The sequence below is a fragment of the Zonotrichia albicollis genome, chromosome 16, assembly GCF_047830755.1.
Source record: "Zonotrichia albicollis isolate bZonAlb1 chromosome 16, bZonAlb1.hap1, whole genome shotgun sequence".
Lineage (NCBI taxonomy): Eukaryota > Metazoa > Chordata > Aves > Passeriformes > Passerellidae > Zonotrichia > Zonotrichia albicollis.
In genome coordinates, this window is record NC_133834.1 from 3,382,989 (window position 1) to 3,408,047 (window position 25,059).

Consider the following 25,059-nt stretch of genomic DNA (forward strand, 5'->3'; position numbering starts at 1 on the left):
TGTGTCCCACAGCAGTGATTCTGCCCCTGTACTCACAAGTGGAGAGGTCACACCTCGAGTGCTCTGTCCAGTTCCAGGTGCCTCAATCCCAGAAGGCCATTGAGGCACTGAACCGTGTCCAGAGAAAGGAGTGGGGCTGAGGAAGGGTCTGGAGCACCAGGAGCAGCTGAGGAAGCTGGAAGGGGCTCAGCCTGGAGGACAGGAGGAGCAGTGGGGACGTTCTGGCTCTGCACAACTCCTGACAGGAGCGAGACGGGGGTCGAGCTCTGCTTCCAGGGAGCAATGGGCAGGATGAGAGGAAATGGTGTTAAATTGTACCAGAGGAGGGTCAGGTTGGACATCAGGAAGCATTTATTCACAGAAAGGGCTATCACATACTGCAAGGGGGTGCGCGGGTGGGTGGTGGAGTCACCATCCCTGGAGGTGCTTAAGGAAACCCAGGACATGGCACTCAGTGCTCTGCTCTAGTTAACACGGTGGTGTTCGGTGACAGATTAGACTCGATGAGCTCAGAGCCATTTCCAGCGTGAACGATCCCGGTGCTCTCCGACTCCACGGCCCCGCCACTCCCACCATGGCGGCGGCACCGCCCTCAAGATGGCGCCGCGCTGCGGCCGCGCCGCGCTCAAGATGGCGGCGCGGGGCGGGCGCTGCCGCGGAACCGGGTCATGGCCGCGCCGGAAGCGCCGTGAGGCGGCCGGGCCGGCGGGAGCGAGCCCGGGACGCGGCCGCTGCGAGCGGGGCCCGGCCAGGCGGCGGCGGCGGCGGCGGCAGGACCGTGCGGCCGCCGCCATGTCGCGCTGCGGAGAGGTGAGTCGTGGCTTGTGGGGCTCAGTTCGACCCGCGCTTTCCCTCCGCGGCGGCCCCTCGGGGCGCCGGTAACGGCGGCTGCGGCGGGGCTGCGGGAGCCCGGAGCCCTCAGGGCGGCAGCCGGGCTCGGGGGCGCGGAGGGCGCCGGGATCGCCCTCGCCGGGTGTGTGCGGGGGTCTCAGGGGGCTGTGGGGCGGAGCGGCCCCGCTGCCCTCATCAAGGAGCTGCCCTGGCGTTAGTGCCGGTTTGGGCTCTGGGTTCGCCGTTAAAGTGTGAGAGAGGCACAAGAGCTGGCGGTGATGATGGGCTGCAGTGTCGGTGTGTGTCTGTATGTGTAAACAGATAAATATAGCCGTATCTGTATGTATATATGCATGGTTATGTAACTCTAAAGGTTATTGAAACGGGTGGCGCTTGGAGGAAGGATGTAGAAAGAGATCGCTGTGTTATATTTAGGAAAAGATCATGGACAGTCGGCTTTCCAGTTGCACTGTAAGTAGAATGAATGGAAACGTTCACCAATGGTGAAAGATCAAGTGAAAGTACCATGATTTCATGTGAAGTTTTGTGCTACCTCCATATTCTCCTTTTCTTTTTCCTCTTTTTCTTTTCCACCAGGAGGTCGTAAGTGAGGAGAGTGAAGAGGAAAGCAATGGAGTCAACTTGATGGAGTTCTCAGATGAGATCCTTCTGCACATCCTCAGCTATGTCCCTTGCACAGACCTGGTCCTCAATGTCAGGAGAACCTGCAGGAAACTTGCAACACTTTGCCTTGACAAGAGTCTAACACATACAGTGCTGCTTCAGAAGGACTATAAGGTGAGGAGAGTAGCTTGCTTCTTCTCTTAGCTGCGAAGACAAATCTCACTTCTGTAAAACAATGCCGAGAAGTAGAACTTTCCAGTGTGTACGCCTAAATAGACTGCTCCTGAACTGTGAAATCAAATACACAGTAAGCTGTTTCATAAAAGCATTTATTTTCCAGGATGCTTCGTTAGAACAGCTCTGTGCTTCCTTAGTTATATAAAATACTGTCAGTGAAAACTTAACTTCTCCATATTTCTGGAAGCTAAAAAGAAAGTAAACATGACCTTAAAGTTAGCATTTTCCCAAAATATGTTTTCCGTGTTGTTGTGCAAAAAAAGTCTTATGCATGTTGCTCTCAGGCATGCAGTCAGTGAAGCCAGAAATTGTGTGCATGTTATAACAAAAACAAAGCTTGGGAAGGAGGGGTGATATATTCAATGAGAACTGTATCAGCCAGTGCAGGCAGGGGAAAGTCCCCTATGCTCTTTTCCAAAAGAGGAAGCTGAATGAAGAAGAATTCTTCTTTCAATTTGAGTTTCTGCACATAGCCAGTTCTGCTGAAATAGCTTTGCTGGTGGAAAACTGAGGTGGTTTTCCTTTCCATACTCAGCTGCTGAGCAGTCTGTAATGCAGAACTGCAGAAGCAAAAGGAAGTGTAATCCCAAGGGTCCAAAGCATGGCAGACTGAGCTGCCAGCAGTGTGGTGATTCTTAGGCTGTGCTGCCATCCCCAAACCTTTGGATGAGCCACATAATCCAAGTATCAGCCACTCTTATCCCCACCTCCAGCTGGGCAACTGAGTCAGCGCCCACCTTTGCCATATCCCTCACTGAACGTGCTTTTGTTTGGGTGCAGGTGAACAAAGACAAAGTGAAGCAGCTGATGAGGGACATTGGGAAGGAGATCTACCAGCTGAACATGGCCGGGTGCTACTGGCTGCCCAGCTCCACCATCGACCACGTAACACGGTGCAAGAACCTGGTGAAGCTGAACCTGTCGGGGTGCTCCGTCACCTCGCTGCGCCTCTCCAAGATGCTCTCCTCACTGCAGCACCTGCGCTCCCTGGCCATCGACGTGAACCCCGGCTTTAACGCCAGCAAGCTGAGCAGTGAGTGCAAAGCCACCCTGAGCCGCGTCTCTGAGTTGAAGCAAACCCTCTACACACCCTCCTACGGTGTCGTGCCGTGCTGCACCAGCCTTGAGAAACTGCTGCTCTACTTTGAGATCCTCGACCGCTCGCGGGAGGGGTTCATGCTCTCTGGGCAGCTGATGGTGGGCGAGAGCAACGTGCCCCATTACCAGAACCTCCGCATCTTCTACGCCAGGCTGGCTCCTGGCTATGTCAACCAGGAGGTGGTGAGGCTGTACTTGGCAGTGCTGAGTGATCGGACACCGGAGAACCTCCACGCCTTCCTCATCTCTGCCCCCGGCAGCTTTGCAGAGACAGGAGCCACCAAAAACCTCCTGGACTCCATGGCCCGAAATGTTCGTCTGGATGCTTTACAACTGCCCAAATCCTGGATTAACGGCTCCGGGCTCCTGCAACACTTGAAGTTCAACAACCCTTTCTACTTCAGCTTTAGCCGATGCACCTTATCTGGTGGGCACCTGATCCAGAGGGTCATTAATGGTGGCAAGGATCTTAAAAGCCTGACCAGTCTGAACCTCAGTGGCTGCGTTCACTGCCTGGCCCCGGAGTCCGTGTTTCGGAAAGCAGAAGATGACATCGACAGCAGCATTTTGGAAAGCTTGGTAGTGTCTTGCTGCAACCTCAGACACCTGAACCTCTCTGCAGCTCACCATCACAGCTCTGAAAGCTTAGGGAACCACCTGTGCCAGCTCCTGTCCAGGCTAAAGCACCTGCTCTCATTAGCACTACCAGTTTGCTCCATCACCGATGTTGGTGCAAGCGTGGAGAAGCCTCCCAGCACACCTAACCTGGTGCCCCAGACATTTGGAAGGAAAGTTCGGATTGGGGTACAGACATATCCAAGTAACTTAGGGGACCAGACAAATCAGAAGATCGAGTCCTCAGTGTTTTGGGCTCTGATGGGAAGCCTCAGATTTTTGGAAACCTTGGAGATAATTGGGTCCAGTTTCTCCTCTGCCATGCCGCGCAACGAGCCAGCGATTCGGAACTCGCTGCCTCCCTGTGTCCGGGCACAGAGCGTGGGGGACTCAGAGGTGGCTGCCATTAGCCAATTGACTTACCTGCAGAGCCTCACCTTAGCACAGCTGCCAAATATCCTCACGGGCTCTGGGCTCGTCAACATCGGGCTGCAGTGCCAGCACCTGCGGACTCTTTCCTTGGCCAACCTGGGCATGATGGGCAAGGTGGTCTATATGTCTGCTCTCATGGACATGCTGAAACACTGCAAGTGTTTGAGAGATCTCAGGTGAGGGGCTGCCCTTGAACGTCTCCTGTTTTGTTTGTGGATCTCCAGAAATGTGATGTGTGGTTTGTTGTGGCTGCTATTAAAAGCGTTCCGGTCCAGAGTATGCCTTGAAAGCTGAGTATTTTCCTTCCTGACTTGTGGAGAATGGGAAGGCATTGCATGTTGTCCTTGAGGGCTCAGGATATGCCCTTTAACCAGTGTTTTAGGAGCAAAAAGTGCTGTGACTGCCTTCCTTTTAGATAAGGAAAAGTGCATGCTGCTTATTTGGGAGCTAGTAGCTTGTCAGGGCTGGTTAAATACTACTGCCTTTGCTGACTTTTTACTTTATGTACATGCACACTTCTTAAATTTCCAGGAAGGAAGAGACTCCTAACACTGTCTAGATAATGTAGAGTTTTCTTTGGGTTTCCCAATGAGATATTTGTCTGCCTTGGGTTTGTATGAAAATATTGCCTCTTTATTTTTTTATTTCTTTTCTTTGTCATGTACTGAAACCATTCCAGATTTAGAGTTTGCCCTGTTGGTGTTCCTCCCCTGATAGGCTTTAAAGGATCCTACCAAGGTCTGATCCTAAAGAGTGCACGGAGCTTCATGGTTGCCAGAATGTGCTTGTGAAAGGAAACTGTGATGGTTTCCTTGCACTAGTCCATATGAACACAAACATTATCACTTTAGGGAGGTGGGTTTATTCTTTTTTTTCTCCAAAATCAGCCTCTTTCAGTAAAACTGCAGAACCCGTCAGTCCCATTGCCCCCCTTGGTTCACCAAGCTCCAAAGTGCTGTGCAGTTGAGACAAGGTCACAGTTACTGTGTGTGAAATTACTGCTCCTCACCTGAGACTGGTGCTCGTGTGCCTGTCCCTGATCCACTGCAATACTGAGGGGAGCAAGGGGGGCTGAAACACCTCAGGAGGGTTCTCATTTTCCACCACTTCCCATTTATAATGGGGGAGGAATGTTCTGGTCTCATCTGAGGGGTGGCAGCTGTTGGGAATTGAGCTGCTCAAGGTCTTGGGTTATGTCAATGTGTCCTTAACCTTGAGGAGAGTAAATAGCCATGGAGGAACTGAGGGCTGACGAAGGAGCTTGGTGTGTGCAGTGCTGCTTTGCTCATCCTGCACTCTGTGGCTTCCTGAGGCTTTGAAATGGAGGCCAGGAGTGATGGAGATGGGAGGCAGCACAGAGCCTGGAATGAAGGCTGCAACACGGCTCTCCTTGGACTGGTTTGGGTGGAAACTGTCACTCTTCTTCCCTGAGTAACGTCTAAGGTTTTATATTGGCTTAAGATGGTTTTAGAAATTAGCACTTCCTCCTGATAACGTAGTTTCCTTTTGATGTGACCGATTCCCTGCTGTTTCCACCCTTTTTCCCTTCCCAGTTTTCCATGCTCAGGAACGCGTTTAAGGGGCTATTCCAAAGCAACATTGCCATCTAGCGAGGGCAGGGCGGCACTGCAGGTGTGGCTGCTGCATCCCTGAGGTTCACCTGGAAACCTGGATCCTGGAGATTCCCTGCTTTTTGTCCTACATTTACAGTGCCCCAGTAATGGTGCTGAAAAATTGAAGAGGCTGCCCGTTCTCTTGATATGAATTTTAATTTATTACCCAAAGCGTAGATATGCTCTTAGGATCTCTTCAGGCAGTGCCACCTGACAGCAGTTGTAAGCTGAGACTGAAACAGAATTTATCAATTAACAAGATTAGGTTGCTGAGATACCCCTGCATACTGCAAAGCCTGTGCAGAGATTACACAGATCAGGCTGGGCTGGCAGCTTGTTATCACCTCATGGATTAACCTTCCTGCAGCTCTTGGCTTTCCTGACCCAATGACTGAGATTCCCAAGTGCTCTGAAGCCTGGTGGTAAATCTGCACTGAGCAGATGAACTGTCCTGGTGGCACAGGCCTCAGACAGGTTCAGGGTGGCTTCTGTGAGGGAGTTTTACCCACTTATTCTGCTGGGTAAAACACAAGACCCCTTGTTGGCCAGGTATAATCACTGTCATTTTATTGTCCTCCTGGATCACTGTGATAGAGGATCCTGTCTCTGTTCCCTGAGCCAGGTGTTTCAGGTAAAGGTTGGTTGATGATGGTTGTTCTTCCTGTGGGAGAGCAGCAGCTCTCATCCTTTGCCAGGGCTGGTTGTGGTCACTCTGCTGGCCCCAGTTCTGCATCAGCCTCTGTGCTCTGTGTGTTTTTCATGGCAGGAAGCTGAAGATATGACCAGTTTGGGCAGTGTTTGTACTGTGGAGCAGAAGGTCCCTAAATCCACACCACCTGCTTGGTGGGTGTCAGGCACAAAAGCCAGGCTGTGCTTTTAAGACCAGAACGGATCTGCTGCTTGTCTTACCCACCATACTTTGTGGGAAACTTGCAAAACCAGGGTTACTCCAAGGTCACTCCCCGTTGGGCGCCAGAATTCTGCATTTGGGGCTTTCCTGCCTGTTTGTGCCCTTGTCCTTCAGGGCTGGAGGCACTGCTCGCTCCATTTGCCAGCCCCCCATGAATGTGCCTCGTCTTTCCCTCTTGTGTGAGAGCATCCCAGGCATGAATTGCCCATTGAGCTGTTTCTGTTGATTCCTGCAGGCTGGAACAGCCCTACTTCTGTGCGGGCGCGCAGTTCTTCCAGGCACTGAGTCACTGCTCCGCTCTCCAGCGCCTTTGCATCGTCTCCCGGAGCGGGACTCTGCAGTCTGACGCAGTGATGTCATTCATGGCCAGCTGCCTCGAGGTCATCATGTGCCACATGTTCATGGGAGAGTCTCTCACCGTTTGCAAAAACCTCCAGCAGTCCATTGTCCGGAGGTGAGTGCGGAAAAGGGTGGATGTGGGGTTTCTGGAGCTGTTGGAGATTTATCTCCCTTCCTCTGGCTTGCCAAGGTTTATATGGCTTGGAGGTCTTGTTCCAAGGAGCTGATAGGTAACGTGTAACTGTTTGGCACATAAACCAGCCTCTTACTTTAATAAGAGTGAATCAGTGAAATGTTTGAAGGTATTGTGTGAATTCTTGATTCCATTCCCACCCATGTTCTCTGCAGTTCTGCTGGCCGGAGTTGAAGTTCGGGATGCAAAGCTCCATCATAAATCAAATGACACTTTTTGTGTAAACAAAACATCTGCCGACATTTAAGTACTGAGAGGTTTGACCTTGAAGCTTTCCTCCTTTCCCACAAGTGACTAAGATAATTCTCTGTCCTCTAATCACTTGTAAATGTCACTTACTGATAATCCCCTGGCAGCGCAATTCAAAGCCTTTAAAGGGTTGTTGTGAAGGGTTTTTTCTTCGGAGGGTGCTGGAGGGGGGGAGAATCGGTACAAACTGCCTTTGCACGTTTGGCAGTTCTTAAATGCATTTTGCTTGGCCCCTTGCAGCGTTCTGAGGCTCACGTGGTGGGAAACGTTTGTGTGCGAGCCGTGAACTGCATTTGAAAAGAGAGCTTTTAATTACGCTTGGCATTTGGAAATCTTCTAATAATGGCAGTCATCTTACAAAATATTTCCCATGCAGCAGACTTGCCATTATTATCTTTTTTTTTTTTCTATGAGGCTGTTTCCCCACCTTCAGCCTGTTTTCTTTGTCACCTACTGTTGCTGTGCCCTGCTAAGCTCTAATAAAAATTTCAAATCACATGGCGTTATTAGTGCATCCTAAAGGATGCTCCTCCCTCCCCAGCCTTCCTCCAACTTCAAACTAACTTATTACGCTTGGCTTCTTTCCGTGGATCAAATCCAGAGCAGGCTGGGACTGTATTAGCTCCCTACCAAAGTGCTCCTGAGATTGCTGCAGCCTCTGAAAGCCTCTGTGTCCTTCTGGGATGGGGATTGTTGGAAACATCTGAGTCAATTCCTTGTGATGTGACAAGGATTCTTTGAGTTTGTTTTACACAGGGCTTCGTATCTGTAAAAACATTGCTGGGTTGGTTTCAGTTGTGCTTTGGGGGTCCTTGGAAAGAACCAGAAATCTGCAGTTCCCGTTTTTTCTTTTCCCTCCCTTCTGTGGCCCTGCCCAAAATTTTAATGTCCACTTACTGAGCAGAAATACACCAAAATGTCCACTTAGTGAGCAGAAATACACCAAAATGTCCACTACTGACCAAAATTTTAATGTCCACTTACTGAGCAGAAATACACCAAAATGTCCACTACTGACCAAAATTTTAATGTCCACTTACTGAGCAGAAATACACCACTCTGCAGTCTTTTCTCCCTCTTTTTCTCTGTCATGGACTGATTCTCACTACATTCTCTACCTCTTTATGATCTAAACCCTGGGAACTTTCTAAAGAGCAGCTGATGCCTGGTGGAAATGTTAAAAGCTATTTTCTATTTTTATATTTAGCTACAGTTCTGGCTGTCAAGCTTATTTTCTTCTTTTGTATTTTATTAATAGAGACACTTGTATGAAAAGAGGGTTTTTTGAAGGTTGGGTTTTGGGTTATTTTTTTGCTGAAGAGAGCATCTGCTCCTTCTGCAAATTCTACACCTGAAGTCATAATCCTCTGTGACATTGTAATTGGTGGCTCTGGAAACGATTTTGATGTCATGTAAGATTATGACTTCAGGAGGAGGATAAGCAGTGGGAGCAGATGCTCTCCTAAGCAACAAAGATCCTGTTCTCATGCAACTGTCTCTAGTAATCAAATGGAAGAAACAAAATACAGAAAATGATGTGTAAGCAAAGCCTGGAGTCTTCCATGAGCCATCAGCCAGCCTTTAACCACGTGGCTTCTCCAGCAATTCCATTCTCATCCTTGCACAAATGTGCCTTGGGATGGGCTCAGGAATTGACTTGCTCTTGACTGCATTTTGCCTGCTCCTCCAAGGCAGAGGGATGTGCAGTAAAATCTGTGTGTGAGCTTAGACCTGTGGGTATGGCTGCAATTCACACAGCATGGCTTCCTCTAAGAGTGTGCAGCTGGTGTCTCTTGAATCCAAGTTTTACACCAGGCAGCAAGTTGGAAGTTATCTATCCTTGTGCCAGAATGAAACAAGGGGATTTATGCTTGTGTTTTCCCATTTGTTTGGAATGTGTGTGGATGCTGTGTGTGAAACAAGGGGAGGAGGTGAGAGCAGGGACCTCGAGCCTTCGTTTGCTCCCTTGCTTGAGCTGGGGCAATTGATCCATGTTTTCCAGGTCCTACTGAGGGTCAGAGTTCCTGTTTTAGGGCTGTGGTGATGGTGTTGTTTAGGATGAGAGAGAGTTTTGAACAGCAAAATGGAGCCAAAGTGGGGTTCACATTCTCCCAATGCTTCTAAAACAGAAGAAATGTGAGTGGGAATGGGAAGGGCCCAGGGCTGGCTGTGTATCAGGAGTTTGCTGCAGGAGGTAGAGCTTGAAAATGAATACAGTGCAGGGCAGTCCTTTTTCAAGCGTGGATGCACAGGAGGGTTTGGGTAACAGAGCCTCTCTGGGGAGAACAGACTGGTTTCAGCTGTGGAATTGTTCTGGAAGATGGTGAATATACAGGGTGTGGTGATGGGAGCTTGGGAATTAAATCTGCTGCATCGCAGCAGTGGCTTAAAGCCTGAGCTGCTTCTCAACTGTCCCTTTTTTCTGTAAAAGGAGGTTAGTGTTATGTATTTCTGTTCCACTGGCCTGAAAAGAGAGGTTGTTCTCATGTCTCTCAGTCTTGTGACAGCTTTGAACCAGACCCTGTGGTGTCCAGCTTTTGGTGAGCAGCTTCTGCTTGAAGTTTGCTGCTATTTGGGACAAACTAATTCGTGTATTTGAGTCATTAAAAGCCTCTGATTCAGTTCTGGCTCTTTTGCAATGAAACACAATGAGCAGAGCAGGGCTCATCTGGAGCCTCATCAGCAAACAGGAGGCTTGCAAGGGCAAGGTCTCCTCTGAGCTGTAGAGAAGACTGTAAAGATTGTTTCCCTCTGGGCAGATAAATCATTGCAGTGTTTTTCTTTATTCTTTTCCCTTCAGTGTGGATGGGAGGGGGGAGCTCCTTTATGGTTCAGGGAGATGCTCTGCACATAAGAAGGGTGTAGTGGTTACAGTGGGAGATGTGGCTCGAGTGATCCAGATCCACTGCCCTGATCTTCCTCAGGTTTCACATGTGACGTGGGTCTGGTCTCAGTTTCTGTGTAAATTGACATTTTTTTCCCCCATCACATGGTGCTCAGCTGCTGCCACACTTCAGATCCAATGAACACAATGTTTTCCATTTTATGCTTGGACCCAAACTCTGCTGGAGCGCTCAGCTCCAAGCACGTGTTATCCCTGTTTAAATAACTCTTCTGTTCAAACCACTGCAGCACCAATTCCACAAACACCAAAACGCCACAATTTGAGGCCCTGTGGTTGGAGGTTCAGGTGTGACCCCACACTTGCTGCTGTGCCAAGACTTCTTTGCAGAAAAGGTAAATTTGCTTTGCCATTTTGGGCTGAGCTGCTGTGCTGGGATTGTTTCTAAATTCCTGCACAGACCCGCGTGTCCAAAGGCAGTTCCAAGGGATTGAGCCTCCCAGGAGCTTTCCCGATCTTTTCCACAATGTTATTTTGTGGAAGAGTCAGTAGATGGAGCTGTGACCCACGGAAGGTCCCACCGTTTACCAGCGGGCTGCATGCTAAATAATCGTATTTATATGCCGGTGTGTCTCTGCCCCAAAAATCCTGCGGGCAAGGAATTTGGATGACTTCAGGCTTGCACAGCTTCATGGGGTGAGCAGGCACTTCACAATTGTGCAGGAGAAGTTGCTTTCCTGGTGCTTTCCTTGCCATCAGAAAACAGGCTGGAAGAGGGGATGGGAAATGCTTCAGCAAATATCCCCTTGGCTTCAAGGACAGATTTTTATTTTCCACTGTGTGCCTTTAGAATTTTGTCGGTTTTAGCTGAAGTGTTTAGATAGCTCCTGTCATTGTAGTGATTTCAAGGACTCTACAACACCAGACAATACAAGCCAGTGAAAAGTCCTTGGAAAAACACCTTGAAAAAAAGATCAAGAAAGCTACAATAAAATAAAAACAAACAAACAAATTTTAAAAAACCCCAAAGCAAAACAAAAAAACCTCAGAGAACATGGCATCATTAGGGATTCTTCATAAAGAAGGGGGAAAGTGTCGAGGTGTAGAGGTGAGCTGTGATCTATAGAAATGAATCCAAAGGAAAAACTGTAGTGCAGCTGGAGTGTGTTTTGGGATGCTGGATGAGCACCCCAAAACACACAGTATTTTTTGGTTTTTTTGTGTCTTTCCATAACTCCCTGGCAGGAGGTGCAGCCAGGGGGATGTTGGGCTCTGCTGTCAGGGAATGAGGGACAGCACAAGAGGAAATGGCCTCAAGGTGTGCCAGGGAAGGTTCAGGTTGGATACTAGGGACAATTTCTTCACCAAAAGGGTTCTCAAGCCCTGGCAAAATCTGCCCAGGGCAGTGGTGGAATCTCCATCCCTGGAGGGATTTAGAAGCCATGAGGATGTGGCACCTGGGGATGGGTTCTGTGGTGACCATGGTGGTGCTGGGGAAGGTTGGGCTTGGTCTCAGAGGGCTTTTCCACCTTAAACAATTCTGAGATTCTGTGACTCTGGTCACTCTTGGGTGCTGGGAAGTGCAGAGAATTTTTCTCATTTAGGAGAATTTCACTGTTCTGGGGATCCAAACTCAGAGGAAGAGAAACACAAACTTACCCAGCCTGTGCCAGGTATGAGCACTGCTTGGTTTGAAGTGACTTTCATGATAAGATTCCTGCCACTTTCTAGGAAGAACTTTCAGCCTAAATTAGATCTTCTTGTTCAGTCTTCTGTAGCATTACCTAAATTTCCCTGTGCTTGTTATTGTCCTTTTTTAGTGTGAAACCCTTGGCTGGATCTTCCCTTTTTCTTAAACTGCTGATTCCAGTGGCCCTGTGTGGCTGTGAGCTTGCTGAGGGGATGAAGCAGCCTCCTGGGATTCAGTTGCAGGAACAGGGCTGAAATGGAGTGTTGGGAAGTGCTGAGTGAGCCAGTCCCTCTCCTGGCATTTAGCACAGGGCTGAGTTATCACAGATGAGTTTTTGCTCACCTCAGGGCTCAGTATTCCCCCTTGCCCTGGATATCCCTGCAGCATTCTGCTCACCTGGATTCTCATTGTGGTCTCAGGCACATGAAATCCCTTTTGGGGATCCCTTTTACTCTTAGAGGGGTTGGAGGGGGCTCTGGGGGCAGTGAGTGATTACAAGATGATCTTTGAATTCTGCTGATCCTGTGCTGCCCACCCGACTGCTGCAGTCCTACTGCCACTGCACAAAGCTGCTGGGAGCACCTAGGGCTTACTCAAGATTTCCAAGCTGGTTTTACATCCCTTCAGCACCTTCTCTTCCTTCTGACCTTGAAGAAGGGCTGGCTTTCCTGGTCCCAGAGCTGCTGATCCCACCCTGCCAGCCCCAGCGTGCCGAGGGCTCCAGCCCTGCACAAGTGGGATTGCAGAGGACTTAATGTATCACCAGGCTGGTGTAGTGAATCATTAGCATCCTGCTCAAGCTTTCATTGTCTGTTTCATTTCCTGCTCTTGGAAACCCCTGAATCATTCTGTCACAGACTGAATAACAAACTGCATCCTTGTCAGATTGCGTTGCCCAAGGATTCCTTGGCGGGCTTGGCGAGGGTTGAATGCATGAGGTGTGGCCCAGACACCTTTGCTTCTACCAGGGATGTTGTTTATGGGTGGGTTTAAATACTTTACAAGCCAGCAGGGCTTGTGGGACCATCCCCAGTTTGCCATATTAATTTATCTTCTTTTGGGGGTACTCACAAACCCCCTTCTTTAAATGCATTCCTGTGGCTGACCCAAATGGCTCGTTCTGACTGCCAGCTCTTGTGTTTTGAAAGGAATTCAGTTCTGAAACCTTCCTCAGCGGGCAGATTGGTCTGTGCATGAAATAACTTTCAAGGATTGTCCTCTCTCTCTTGGCTGAGAACTAATATTGGAATAGCACTGTCGTGCTTTCTCTTCATGAGGGTGTAAAAGGCTGAACGGAAGCATTAACTGCAGCTTTAAAGCATTTCCATAGTAAAATAAATCTAATTGAGCAGTTATTGCAGTAGCTTTTTAATTTGTGGAAGAGATTAGGAAATAACTTTCAGCTTGCTCTGGCAGAGCACTCCCCTAGGACGTGTCCTGGGCGCTCTGGCATCGCTCTTTGGGCTCTTACTCCCTCCCCCTCTAATTGTCCGGTCACATTTGAGTGATGCAGAGTTCAGCTGGCAAAATAACACGAAAACCTCAGTCTGCAGGCGTGTTTGATACAAACCTCAGCTCACAGGAGAAGCAGCAGAGTGCCATTCATGCCTTACAGGGAAACCACAGCAGAGAGATGTAATTTGCCTCGGCTCGGGATGAGTCTGATGTGTTATTGCTCCTTCCCTGTGGCTCAGCACAGTGGCAAATGAAGAAGCTGCGCTGAGGATAATGGGAGAGTTGGCAGTGATGTGTGTGAGTGATTTCCAGAGTCCCATCTACACCCCTTGGTCTCAGGTTGGAGACTGCAGTGATGGGACTTCAGTGTGGAAAAATCAGCAGCTGTGGGAGAATGTTGGTTTGTCTCCATAGACATGAAGGGATGGGAGATACCCCTAGAGGAAAACACTTTATAGCAAAGATATCTCATTGTGTGGAGTTAAGAGCAACCAGAGGAATCTGAACATCTTTCCTTGGGAACTTTTCAAGTCCATTTCTGAGGTTTGGAAATAAAGTCTGCTTAGCACTGGCATCTGGAAGGGAGAATGGCACTAGAGAATGGATCTGCTTTAGAGTCACTGTGGGGAGGGTTTGGACTCCCTGAGAGGCTTCTGGGGGATGAATGGGAAGCAAAGGTTTTCCCTGCTCCCAGGGGAAGGGGCTGGGAGAATCCCACCTACAGTTTCTTTGGTGAGACCAAATCCTCTTTGGAAGATGCTCCTGCAGAATTCTTTGGCAGTCCCTGTGTGCAGGGAGAGATTTTCAACTCCTTGGTACCGAGGTCAGGGCACGGCCAGTGGAACAAATCTGGAGTGTTTGCCTGGCCTTCCCTGGAAGATGAGGAAAGTGTGAGTGTGTGTGTTGGGTCATGCTGCTGCCAGCTGCTGCAGCTTGCCCTGGCACTTCCTCCATTCCACCGTGCCATGCTGCAGGAAGGGAGTTTCCAGGCTGGCTCAGGTGTGCTGGCTGAAGCTTTCAAGACAGATGCCACGCTTGAACTTGGGGGTGTGAGCAAGTCTTCCAGTAAAAACAGGCTGTGCCTGGCAGAGGATTAACAGGGCTTTGTGCATGTAGGTGAGAAAGCTGCATACAGGGCAGAAAGTGAGTTGGTCTCAAACTTCTGCTCTTGAGAAAGTTGTGGCTCTCCAAAAACAGCTCACCAGCCTGTGGGGAAGGTCAGAACAGAGAGGGGAGAAGGAGTGTGACTGCAGCAGAGACTGGTTTGCATTTGTGAGAGTGGTGCCAACCAGAGTCCACGTCTGCTCTGTGCCCCCAAATCAAACTTCTCCTCATTTCCTCCCTTCCTCTCCTTCTCTGGAGCTTCTTTTTCCATAAGCTCAGCCTGGTTTGTGGAGGTCAGAGATCTGCCCTTGATCCATTCCTGATACTCTGTATTTCCTCACTTCATCTGCTGTGTGCTGCTTTTGTTGGCAGTGTTTAATTATCCCTCCTTGCTTGCCAGCCTCTGGGAAGTGGGATGTGCTGAAATGTCTCATTTGGCTTAGGACTTTCCTTGGGTTTCTGTGGAAATCTCAAGGGGAGGAGCATTCTTCAGCCCCAAACACTGCCTTATCCTTTCCTTGTAAGTAAAGGAGGTTTGAGCAGCCCCTGATGCAGAGAGCTGTCACATCCAGGGTCTGTGGTGCAGAGCTTGCAGGGGGGTGCTGTGATCCATCTTTTCCAGGCTGGCTGGGGACATTCCCCGTGGCTTTGGGCCACCCTTTGGATCTATCAGCAGGTGGGATCTCCTGGGGACTCACTGTCCTCTCAGGGAGGCATGTCAGTGTTTGCCAGGAGATAACTGCATTCCTGGGAGGGTCTCTTTTGTCTTGCTAAAATCGAGGAAATCTGATCAAAGTGCAGCCTTGCTTTAGACTTTTTTCTCTTTCTTTTTGACTTTGTCCCTGACCTACATATTGGATCCTGCCACAGTGGTTGGAGGTAATTGAGAGTGTAGTGTTAGGCTATTTACCAAGCTGTTCACTTGAAAATAACCTTACTGAGTCCAGTCCACACCTGTTCTGGGAGAATCCTGGAGACAAATAGCAAAGCATCATTAACCCTTTCATCCACACACAACCAGTTCAAGAGCTGAGAGCCGAGAGATGCTGATGCCAGGAGGAATTTGTGATACAGGGTGTGCTGCATCATTTGTTTCCCAGCTCTGTGGATGATTCCAACCAGCTGCTGTGGCCAGGTCTGCTCTGTGTCCACATCCACATGAGGACACCTCAGAAACCTCCTCGTGGAAATTCCTGCTGGGTGGTTGTTGCTTTGGTGTTGATTCTGCTGGACCAGAGGTTATGCTGGAAAATGTACATGGTGGGGGGGGAGAGGAGGGAGGTGTTTTCTTTGTTATCCCAGCGGTTGTTGCTGATTAAAGGATCTGTTTTGAAGGGGCTGCTAGTCAGTTGCCTAGAAAACTTGCTTTCATTTAATTAATCATGATGAGTTTAGTCTGGAGGTTTTGTAGGAGAGAGCAGGCAAGCATATCCTTGGCTTTTTTCCCTTGAAAAAAAAAAAACCAACCAAAACCCAAACCAAAAAAAAAAAACAAAACAGGGTTTCATGTCTGAAACTGCAGCTCTTTTGTCTCCCTGGGTCAACATCCTTCTCTGTCCTTCGGGTTTTAATTTTACAAGCCCTGCGTTTGCAGAGGTGGATGGAGTTTGAAGTCCATCCAGGTGTGGAATGAGGAAAGAACCCTCAAGAAGATTACAGGAGCTGTTCTGCAACTCATTAACTCACTCTCTTCCCCTTCTTGTTATCTCCTCCCCATGCCTGGGGCCTTTCGAAGCAGTGCTCTAAGTGCCTCTCACTTAATCTAGCCCACCTGGACAGGTGGATGAAGAAAGGAATTGCCTTCCGGGGGAGGACTAAAGGAGCACGGATTGCAGAGGGAGCTGCTTTTGGGAACTGCTAATCCCAGTTTAACATTATGACAGCTGCTCGTTAAAATCGGGGTGTTTTTTAACAGGCAGTTAAAGGAGAGGCTTTGCACGCACATTTAGCTGAGAATAATAGTGAACCATGTGCATTTGATTTTTTTTTTTTCCTTAAATCACGCAAATTGTACATGGAAAGAATTCTCCGGCGTCAACTTGCTGGGGTATGGAATTTACAAGGTTTGCAGTAACATACAGTTTCCTGTTGAGGGGGGGGAGAAAATCACAAAGCTTTCCTTTTTTTCTCTTATTTTAAGATCAAGTTCAAGCCCCTGGTATAAACCCAGCCTCTTTAGGAGGGACACTTAACTGCATTGGGATTTTTCACTTGTCTCGGTGGCAGTTCATCATGTAAACTTGTCTGGGTTCTTGTTTTTATAGCTGCATGTAAAGGCTGCTTATAAACTACAATTTTGTACGTGGTGAGAAGGCAGCACTCAGGTCCAATTTGGGAGAGTCTGTATACAGGGGAGGAAGCAGTTTCTTTCCCTTGGGAAGATGGCAGTTTCTTCCTTTGCTGGACTTCAGTAAACTTGGTCCATTAACATGATTTTCTCTGCAGGACTGTGGTGTTGGATAAGAAACACGAAGAGCTGAGGCAGAGCAGGGACTATCAAAGAGACATTTGGCTGTATTTTATGTGATTTCACTGCAGCCTTTACCAGCTGCCTCCCAGATCAGCAGTTATTTGCTGGTTGATTTCTTGAGGGCAGTGCTGTGGAAGTAAGAAGCTGCACAGCCCTGACACAAGTCCCCAGATCTGCTCAGGGAGCCGTGTCCTTTTCTGCCAGCCCTCAGGCATGAGGCATGAAGGGCAGGTCTGTGATGCAGAGAGATAGAAAATTGCCCCAGGTAGTTCTGTTGCTGGAAATTCTTATTCCTGCAGCTACTTAGGTTCAGGCAAATTAATTCAACCCACCAAGGCTGAGCAGCCAGCCTGGGAATGGAAGTTTCTCTGCTGTGTTTTTGGCAGCTCTACTCCAGATCGTTTGTGGATGGGAATGTCCTTTGTGTCTCCCAGGAAATGCCAGTCTCTCGTGATGCTTTCTTCAGCTGGCTGCATTGCTACCTGGGATTTTCATGCCTGTTTCCAGCAGCTGGATGTCCAACCTTTCCTCAGTGTTTGACAGAAATCTGGCCATTTCAGAGCTGGAGATGAGCTGGGAATCTTCCAGGCACACACCTGTGTAAGTTTGTGGAGAGAGAGCTTCTCTTTGTGCCCAGCACAGCTCGGTTCAGCCTCCAGGGATGGCGCTGCCAATGTGACTCTGCCTCCTCGTGAGTGATAATGAACTGGTCCTTGTCACCCCCTTCAGAGGAAACACCTTGGTGGCACAGGATTAAGAGCCACTGATCTTTTTCATTTTAAGGTGTAACTCACTCTTAAGGGTAATTATTCTACGGTTTTTACCCTCCCAGCTTTAAAAGGCTGAACTCTTGTTACACTGCACTGAATAACACCATTTCTCTTCCTCACAGGTTGCTGTCGTGTAAAGTACTTGCTGGTGGGCACCTGGGCTTTTTCTGTACGGTTCTTTCTGCATTGTTTAATGGCTTTACCTTGTGCAAATCTCTTCCTTTGCTCTGCAGCCTGGATTGAAAAGAAGGCTGCAGTGTGTGAGTGTGAGCACACTTCAATGCTTATCTGCACATCTGAGCTTTCTAAACTTGCCTATGCTCTAATTGCAGAGTGTAGACTCTGCATGCAGAACAACCCAGCCTGAAGTGATAATCCCAGGCTCGGCCCCGAGGGAATGCCTGACATTGCTCTGGCCTGATTTTCCTAATGGCTCTGCAACTTGCCTCTGGTTTGCAGGTGGTGTAAATTGTTACCGCTGAGCACCTTGCCCAGCTTGGGCACAGCTCTTGGGATCTCTGATCCTCTCAGAATACCTACCCGTCTTAATTTATTTTTTATTCATTTTTTTTAAAAACTTCTTCCTCCCTCCCGATTTCAGGTGCAATTTGGGCTTGTGGCAGCTTGGCAGACTCACTGCAGAGGGGTGCAAACCCAGCCTGAGCTCCCTGCTGACACAGAGAGGGGAGAGTGGGAGGTCTGGAGCTCCAGCTGCCCCTCCTGCCTCCTCCTTCCTTGCCCCCATCCTGCATGATGGATGCCCAGGCCATCCCCTTCCCTTGCACTGCAGAACTGGTATTTTTCCTTGGCTAATCACCTGTGTCTGATTTAGTTTCCAGGCAGAGCGCCCTGCATTAAACGTCGTCATTTTCCCTCTGCTGCACGAGGACTTGACAGAGGTCATCAGAGATGTCCCCATGAGGCACTTGGATGAAATTACCTTGTTTAAAAGCAGAGTGGCTGAGGAACCTCCCAATTTGTGGTGGTGACTGTCACAGCATGGAAAGGACAAGTCAGTGTGAACCCCTGGAGCAGCTTCTTGTTGGCCTGGATTTCCCATCCTTGACTCCTGGCCCCTCACTGGATGCTGTACAATCACTTCAACCAGGTGCAATTGCAAAATAAAAAAAGCTGATTCTTTACAGTGGGGAAACATCTTTTGGATATTGCTTGCATCTGAAAAAATCGTGTCTCAAAGCCTTGTGGAATCTGATGAGTATTTCCTTGCGGTTGATATGAATTGTTTCTGTTATTTTATTGAAGTTAAAGGTAAGAGAAACTGACTTAACAATGCTCTGTCCCCTGTGTCCCCTGGTGTCTGTCCCAAGGGCCCCTGTGTACGTTGGCAGTGTGCTTTGTGGTTTTGGTGAATATCATTCTTTGCTTCAGTCTGTTTTTGGCAAAGTAGAGAGCCTAGGCCAGCTCAGAGGCACAAAAATGTGTTGCTCAATTGAAGTGCATCACATCTTTTCTATGTTACAAATAGGCATTTGCAGTCACACATGTGCAGTCACAGATATTTAAAGGGGTTTTTCTTTTGACTGAGAAGTACCACAAAGACTCTTTATTTTTTAATAACAAATCAAGGTCATTAACACCTTGACCATGGTGTGTTCCTGCTGGTGCTGTTTCCATTGGTCTGGTGGAAGAAGTTCTCAGCTCTTCTGGAAATCCTTGTCCTAGGGTAGATGGTGCCTACAGTGAATAAGTTGAGATCTGATTTACATGCAGTCTGTCTTGCAGTATAGATGGGAATGTAGTGTTCCAGTTCTGTCCTTATATCCCATGCCTTGAGCTCCTGCTAATTTTAGAGATGTTACGAAGTATTTTCACAGTGTGATTTCAGTCAGCTTCTCTGCTCCACAGAACTTCCTCAGGCATCAGTAGTGGTCTGGATCACTTTCATATTGCCTTATTTACTGAGCACTTTTAAAAGCATCAGACAGCTGTACCAAAAGCCAAGTTACAAATTCCTGGAGCTGCAAGTCTGGGTGGCAGAATTTTCCTTGGTAGCACAGCAGGTCTGTCTTCTGCAAAGCAGCTGCTGACCAGAGCTGTCTGACTTCACCCAAATCCCGAATGTGTTGAGCTCTGCTCTTCTGGGGAGGCCCAGAGTCGTCCAAAGATGATGTGCCCATCTCCTTGTCAGCATTTCCTACCCAAGATGCCCTCTCCCAAATGCTCTTCTGCCCTCAGTGTTCAGAGGAAGCCTGGTCTGATGGGATAGATTTGAGAGCAAAATGCATCTCCCAGCCTTGGAGGACTTTCTGTCCTTGCTTTCCAATCAGCCACGTGTGAGCCTGCCTGGAATTGTGTCCCCCAGGTGTAAATCTTGAGCCAGGCTGTGACAGCCCCTGTGCTCAGAGAGGTCACAGTGAGGAGCAGGTGAGTGTCAGGCTCTGCTAGCACAGGTCTGTGCCTTGCTCAGACCAGCCCTGCTGGTTTGCTGTCCTTCCCGAGGCTCTCATCCTTCCCCTGTGAGAGCAGGGAGCCAGCACAGCCTCTGGAGAGCAGCAGGAATGTGAGGGCAGCTCCCCTGGGAGTGCTGCAGCTGAGCTGGGAGCTCTCCTGAGTGTTGGAGGCTCTGCCTCAGCTCCCTGCAGCTGAGTGTGGGGAGCTGCCGCTGTTTCCCCTCCAACTGTCCCCCCTGAGGTTCTTTCTGCCTCTTGTCGCATTACTCCCATTTGGATCCCCTTCTTGCCCTTTTCTCTCCCTCTCTTGAGCACATCAGATGTGCTTTTTGGCAGGAGCATGAGCTGCTGCCCAGTCCAGCTCAGGCCACTTCAGCTCTGCCTGGTTTTTGTCCGTGTTTTTTTCCTGGGATGACCAGCAGGACTGGGCAGAGGGTGTTTGCAAAGCTGCTTTCTCCTCCTGGTTGGAAGCATTGGCCTTGTCCTGCCTGTGCCACTGGCCTCAGGGCAGAGGGAAGGTGCAGGGTGTGGCAGGAGCTCTCTGGTGCCTTAGGGAGCCTGTTCAGTCCTGTGTAGGAATCCTGATGTTGGTTGAGTGGCCATTGCCACCCTCAGCGGGCATTTCCCTGCACAAACAGCTGTGGTGGCATCAGCAGGAGCTGGGCAGTGCTGCCAGTTCACCTCTCTTGTTGCTCTGGGGGACAGTGCTGTGCAGACCCAGCTGCTGCCTGCTTCTGGTGTGAAACCTTTGCTCTTGGGCTTGCAGTCATCTGGTGGAACACGCTGTGCACTTGGCTTGGCACATCCATGTCCACCTGCCTGGTGTGCTGCTGCTGGATGGGAGCAGCAGCCAGGGATGTTTAATGTACTGTTATTCTCTTGCCAGGGATGTGATGTTTGGGCATCTGTATTCGTGCAAGTGGGTCACAAGTCCTGATGATGCTGCCAGTTGTAAGCAGGGCTAGGAAAGGTCACCCACAGGTGATAAAGGCAGCATCCCAAACAGTAATAAAAACTAAAATCTCCTTCCACCCCCAGCTCCCCAACTCTGGGCCAGTGCTTGATATCTCTACTACAAATCCTCTTATGGAGAGTGAGAATTTCCGCTGCTTTTGCACTCCAGGCAGGATTCACCAGATGTTAATAATGTGCTTATTTTCTCTAAGTGCTATTTTGGCATCGGTGTTAATTACAATTTATATTCTGCAACATTTACACTGGGAAAAGAACCCACCCTAATGGTACCCAATTGGCAGAGCTGGGCTATTAAACACAGCTCCATATGTTCTGAGCAGAGCAGTGCATGGGACTCAGAGCCCACTCAGCACTCAGGCAGCTGCAGAGGAAGAGAGGGGAGCAGGGAGAGGGGTGTTCTGCTCCTGGATTTTATTTAATATTAAATCCCCCCTCCTTTTCTCTGTCCCCATCTCTCTAGAAATCTCCCTCCTGCTATCTGGGAGCATTTAAGGAGGTGATCTCTGAGCCTGCTGATGCTGCTGTCCATAGTCTGAAACAAATGAATTCAATTCCAGAAGGTGCCCTTCTCACAGGGAGTGCCTCTGCAGGATCCCAGTCCCTGCTGCCTTCCAAAGCAGACCTCCAATCTTTGGGAACTGCAGCAGAAATCTTTGCTCTGACCACCCCCAAAGTGTCCATGGTTCTGTGGGAGAAGAATGTTCTGGGACAGGTCAGTTCTTGTGTAAAACTTGGTGTAGATTGCTGCTCTGCTCATGTCCAAAGTCTTGTTTGGCTGGGAGGGTCTGGAGTGACCCTGGTGTGGGAAATTCAGAGGGGCTGAGTCATCTGTGTTCCCCTGGGTTTTCTGGGAGTGTGGGTTAAAGGATTGCTTCCTCAGCTGTTGGCAAAGCTGATTTCATGGTCTCTTTAGAAATGGCAGTGAATGCACTGCTGTGTTAGGAGAAGGGGCTGTGTGGTGACAGCCTCTCCCTTCAGGAGAGCTCTGACCGTGGTCCCTGCTCTGTCAGGGAGGATAAGATGGGAGTGAGAGGAGGCAGGGCAGGATGGAGGCATGGATCTCCCTCTGGAATCCAAACACACATCCTGAGCTCGGCCTGTTGTGGGAGGGGAGGAGGCTCCCCGGGTGCTGAACCCTCCCCTCCAGGTTGGGTGTTGCTCACAGAGGGCACACCTGGGGCTGGGCTGCCCTGAGAGCAGCAAAGCCACATTCCCCCTCACTGGGCTTTAATTCCCATCACTGCCTCCTCTGCAGGACCTGTCCCCTCACAGGGATGTTCAGAGCTGTGGGACAGTGGGCAGGAGTGTGGGACCATCCCTGTGAGGTGCTGGGTGCCTCCTTCCAGCAGTGCTGCTTTAGGATAGGGCTGTAGAAATTTGGGGCTTTCCCCCTGGTGGAGTGAAGCAATGCAGAAGGGTTGTTTCACCTGTCTAAGGGGGATGCAGTTCCCTCTTGGCTGGTCCCAGCAGAGTGTCCAAAGCTGGGAGAGCAGTGCAGGAGCTGTGCTGGGTGCTGCAGAGCCCAATCTCCTTCCTCTGCAGCTCTCCTGCCTCTTTGAGATGCACAGGCAGCCAGGGTACTCCAGCAGGAGAATCATTTCCATAGAAACCAATTGGGATGTTGTACAGGGAATAATGATTAATAGTGAAGGGATGTTGCCTCAGGCACTTTTCATTTTTTAGGGGGCAGTGAGGGACAAACTGGGGCACAGGTAGGGGGACAGGGAGACTTGAAAACTAATGGAAACCATCTCTTCCATTAATTTCCAGGGCAGCTTCCCCTCTTCTCCTCCTACCCAGCCCCCCACTGCTGCTCCCAGCTTTCGTCAAATTTTCAAAATGGCTAACCTGGTTAGAAATAATCATAATAATAAAAAAGGATGGATGAGGTCTGACTACTAACATTGTTGCTGTTAGCAGCAGGATTTCAGCCATAAAACATGAAGCAAGGGAGGCATTGACCTTTCCGCTGTTTGAAATGAATGGAGACATCAATATCTATTGTTTTGTGGCATTGACCTCTGACGCTCTCAGCTCGCCCTCCCCTTTCTTTTTTTTTAATTTCCCCCTGACACTGGAGGAAAGGGGTCAGTCTGTACCATCTATTGATCCCCATCTTACTTGGTGATAGGGAAATAATTAGAATTTTAAAGATCCCTGCTGCACGCTGGTGAAATACACACACAGAGGCACAGGCTAAGCCCCCGCTTGCCATGTTGTGTTCTCCCCCCTTCCTTGCAGAGATCCAAAGCTCTGAGATCTGAAGGAAGGCAGATCAATATAGGTTTAATCATGATGGGGGTTTTATTTCGGTTTTTTAAATAGTAAAGTGTAACATTTTATGTTAATGTTGTCGGAGCCTGGCTGCCTGGTGCCTTGTTTTATTTATTCTTTTAAGTAGCCCCTTCTTTTGTGAACTTCATCTATGTACAGAGAATGTGAAATCAGGCATTGCTAATTAGCTGTATGACAATTAAGTAATGTAGCACAAAACCATTAGGACACTGGATTTGTTTTTGAAGTTTGTCCTTTGAAGTGGAAGCTGCAACTCCCTGCCCAAGGCTGCTGGGGAAAATGTTTTTCTATCAAAACTTTCTTTGAAAATAAAATGTCAGTGTAAGAGTCCCTATTTCTGTCATCTCTCCCTCTGAGCAGCGGGTGGAAATTGTTTCTCCTTGTAAAAACTGCTGGCATTGATAGAAAGGGGGATTCAGGAAAGCATTAAATGGGCAGTTGGTCTCCAAACACCCTCAATTCTGGTAGAGATATGACCAAAAATTCTTCTTTAGCTCCTTGAAAGGGAACGGTGCCGCGCTAGGAGAGAAGACCCAGCTCCCAGCTCTGGAGATGGCAAAGGGAGGTGGTGCTAAAACTGGGGGTCCATCTTTGACCCCCCAGGTGCCCCCAGGGTGGCAGCCTGGTCACAGATCCCTGCAGGCTCCTGGGCTCGGGCTCCTCCATCGTGTGCTGGTTTGACACTTGTGTTTGCATCTGGCCCTTTGTCCTCGTAGTGAGTCCAGTTCTGAATGTGCAACTTTCATGTACGCTGGTGGCATGTAAAACTTCAAATAAAGAGTGGAACATTTGGAACCAGCCCTGCCTCTTTGCCTCCTGCTTCCCTGTCCGTGTGGAGCCCAAAGCCACCCTCTGGTGGGCAGAGCCAGGTAAGGGGTGTGTGTGTGGGCAGGGTGCACTGGGGGCTGTGGAGTGGCACTGGGAGTGCTGGCATGAGCACTTTGGGGTTGCAGCCCTGATCTCCTGGGTTTGGGGATGCTGTTCTGTGGTGTTTAAAGCTGAAGAAGGAGCTACTCTGTGTTTAGGAGATGTTTCTCCCCCTTGGATCTCTGCACATCCGACTGCTGAGCTGTGCTGAGGTGGGACAGAGCATTCAGCACCAGGCTGGGTGGGCCTGGAAGATTCCACTGGTTGGAATGAGATGAGCTTTGAGGTCCCTTCCAACCTGAACTGTTCTGGCATTCTGTAACCATTATCCCTGAGTAAGTGACTCACAGTGGCTCGAGGAAAATCCATTTATCTGAGCACCCCAGGCCACCTCCCACCCCTTGCTCTGACAGCTGCAGCCCCTGGACAGCAGACAGGAACTGCACCACTGCTCTGTGTGAAGCCAAGGGCTAAAATCAGGTGCCTGGTGAAATATGAACTGGGATGGCCATAATGCTATCAATGGCACCATGGCTGTGTGGCTTTAGCTGGGCTGGGCTAGCTGAGGCTGCAGGAGGGGGAGCTGGGATGTGGGAGTGGGCAGGATGGGCTGCTCGTGGTGAAGGAAACTCCTCAGGCATTAACCTGCCCTGGCAGCAGCACTTCTGCCCTGGATGGATCCTGGAGCTGTGCAGTGGTGGCTGAAAGGGCACTGCCACCCACACTGAGGACTGGGGGGAGTGGGATGGATGTGCTGGGGCTGCACAGTCCTGGGCTCATCTCTGTGATCAGTGCTCAAGAAAATGTGCACCGTGTTGGGCTGGCTGTGTGTTGCTGTTCCCAGGGATGGTGGTACACAGAGAAGCCAGGCTTCAGCACCTTCTTTGAGTTAAAATCCACAAAATAAACACACAGGAGGAGCAGCTTGGTGGAAAATGGTGCAGCTCATGTGCTTAAGCCAACTCACCCCAGGCAGGTGAAGTAGAGAAAAGCCTCAGGATTGGGGTGTGATCAGTTTTACAAGGTGAATGAGTCTGTG

The 25,059-nt window shown here is 49.4% G+C and overlaps 1 protein-coding gene across 2 annotated transcripts; it reads left to right on the forward strand.

The window, feature by feature from the left end:
• Positions 1–643: 643 nt before the first annotated feature.
• On the forward strand, positions 644–23,951 carry FBXL18 (F-box and leucine rich repeat protein 18). Of its 2 annotated transcripts, none has more exons than XM_005487412.4 (5): positions 644–810; positions 1,429–1,629; positions 2,473–4,013; positions 6,596–6,814; positions 18,305–23,951. In XM_005487412.4, exons 1-5 carry the CDS (start codon positions 793–795, stop codon positions 18,459–18,461), a joined length of 2,136 nt encoding a protein of 711 aa, XP_005487469.1. In that variant the 5' UTR covers positions 644–792; the 3' UTR covers positions 18,462–23,951. The 2 variants fall into 2 exon arrangements, with proteins under 2 accessions (XP_005487469.1, XP_026649504.1); XM_026793703.2 differs by lacking the exon at positions 644–810 and adding an exon at positions 1,078–1,302.
• The last annotated feature ends 1,108 nt before the right edge of the window (positions 23,952–25,059 follow it).

Coding starts and splice junctions, on each gene's coding strand:
- FBXL18 (XM_026793703.2), top strand. CDS start 1,276: ATGGACAGTCGGCTTTCCAGTTGCACT. Junction 1,303..1,428: donor GTCGGCTTTCCAGTTGCACT/GTAAGTAGAATG, acceptor CTTTTCCACCAG/GAGGTCGTAAGTGAGGAGAG. Junction 1,630..2,472: donor TGCTTCAGAAGGACTATAAG/GTGAGGAGAGTA, acceptor GTTTGGGTGCAG/GTGAACAAAGACAAAGTGAA.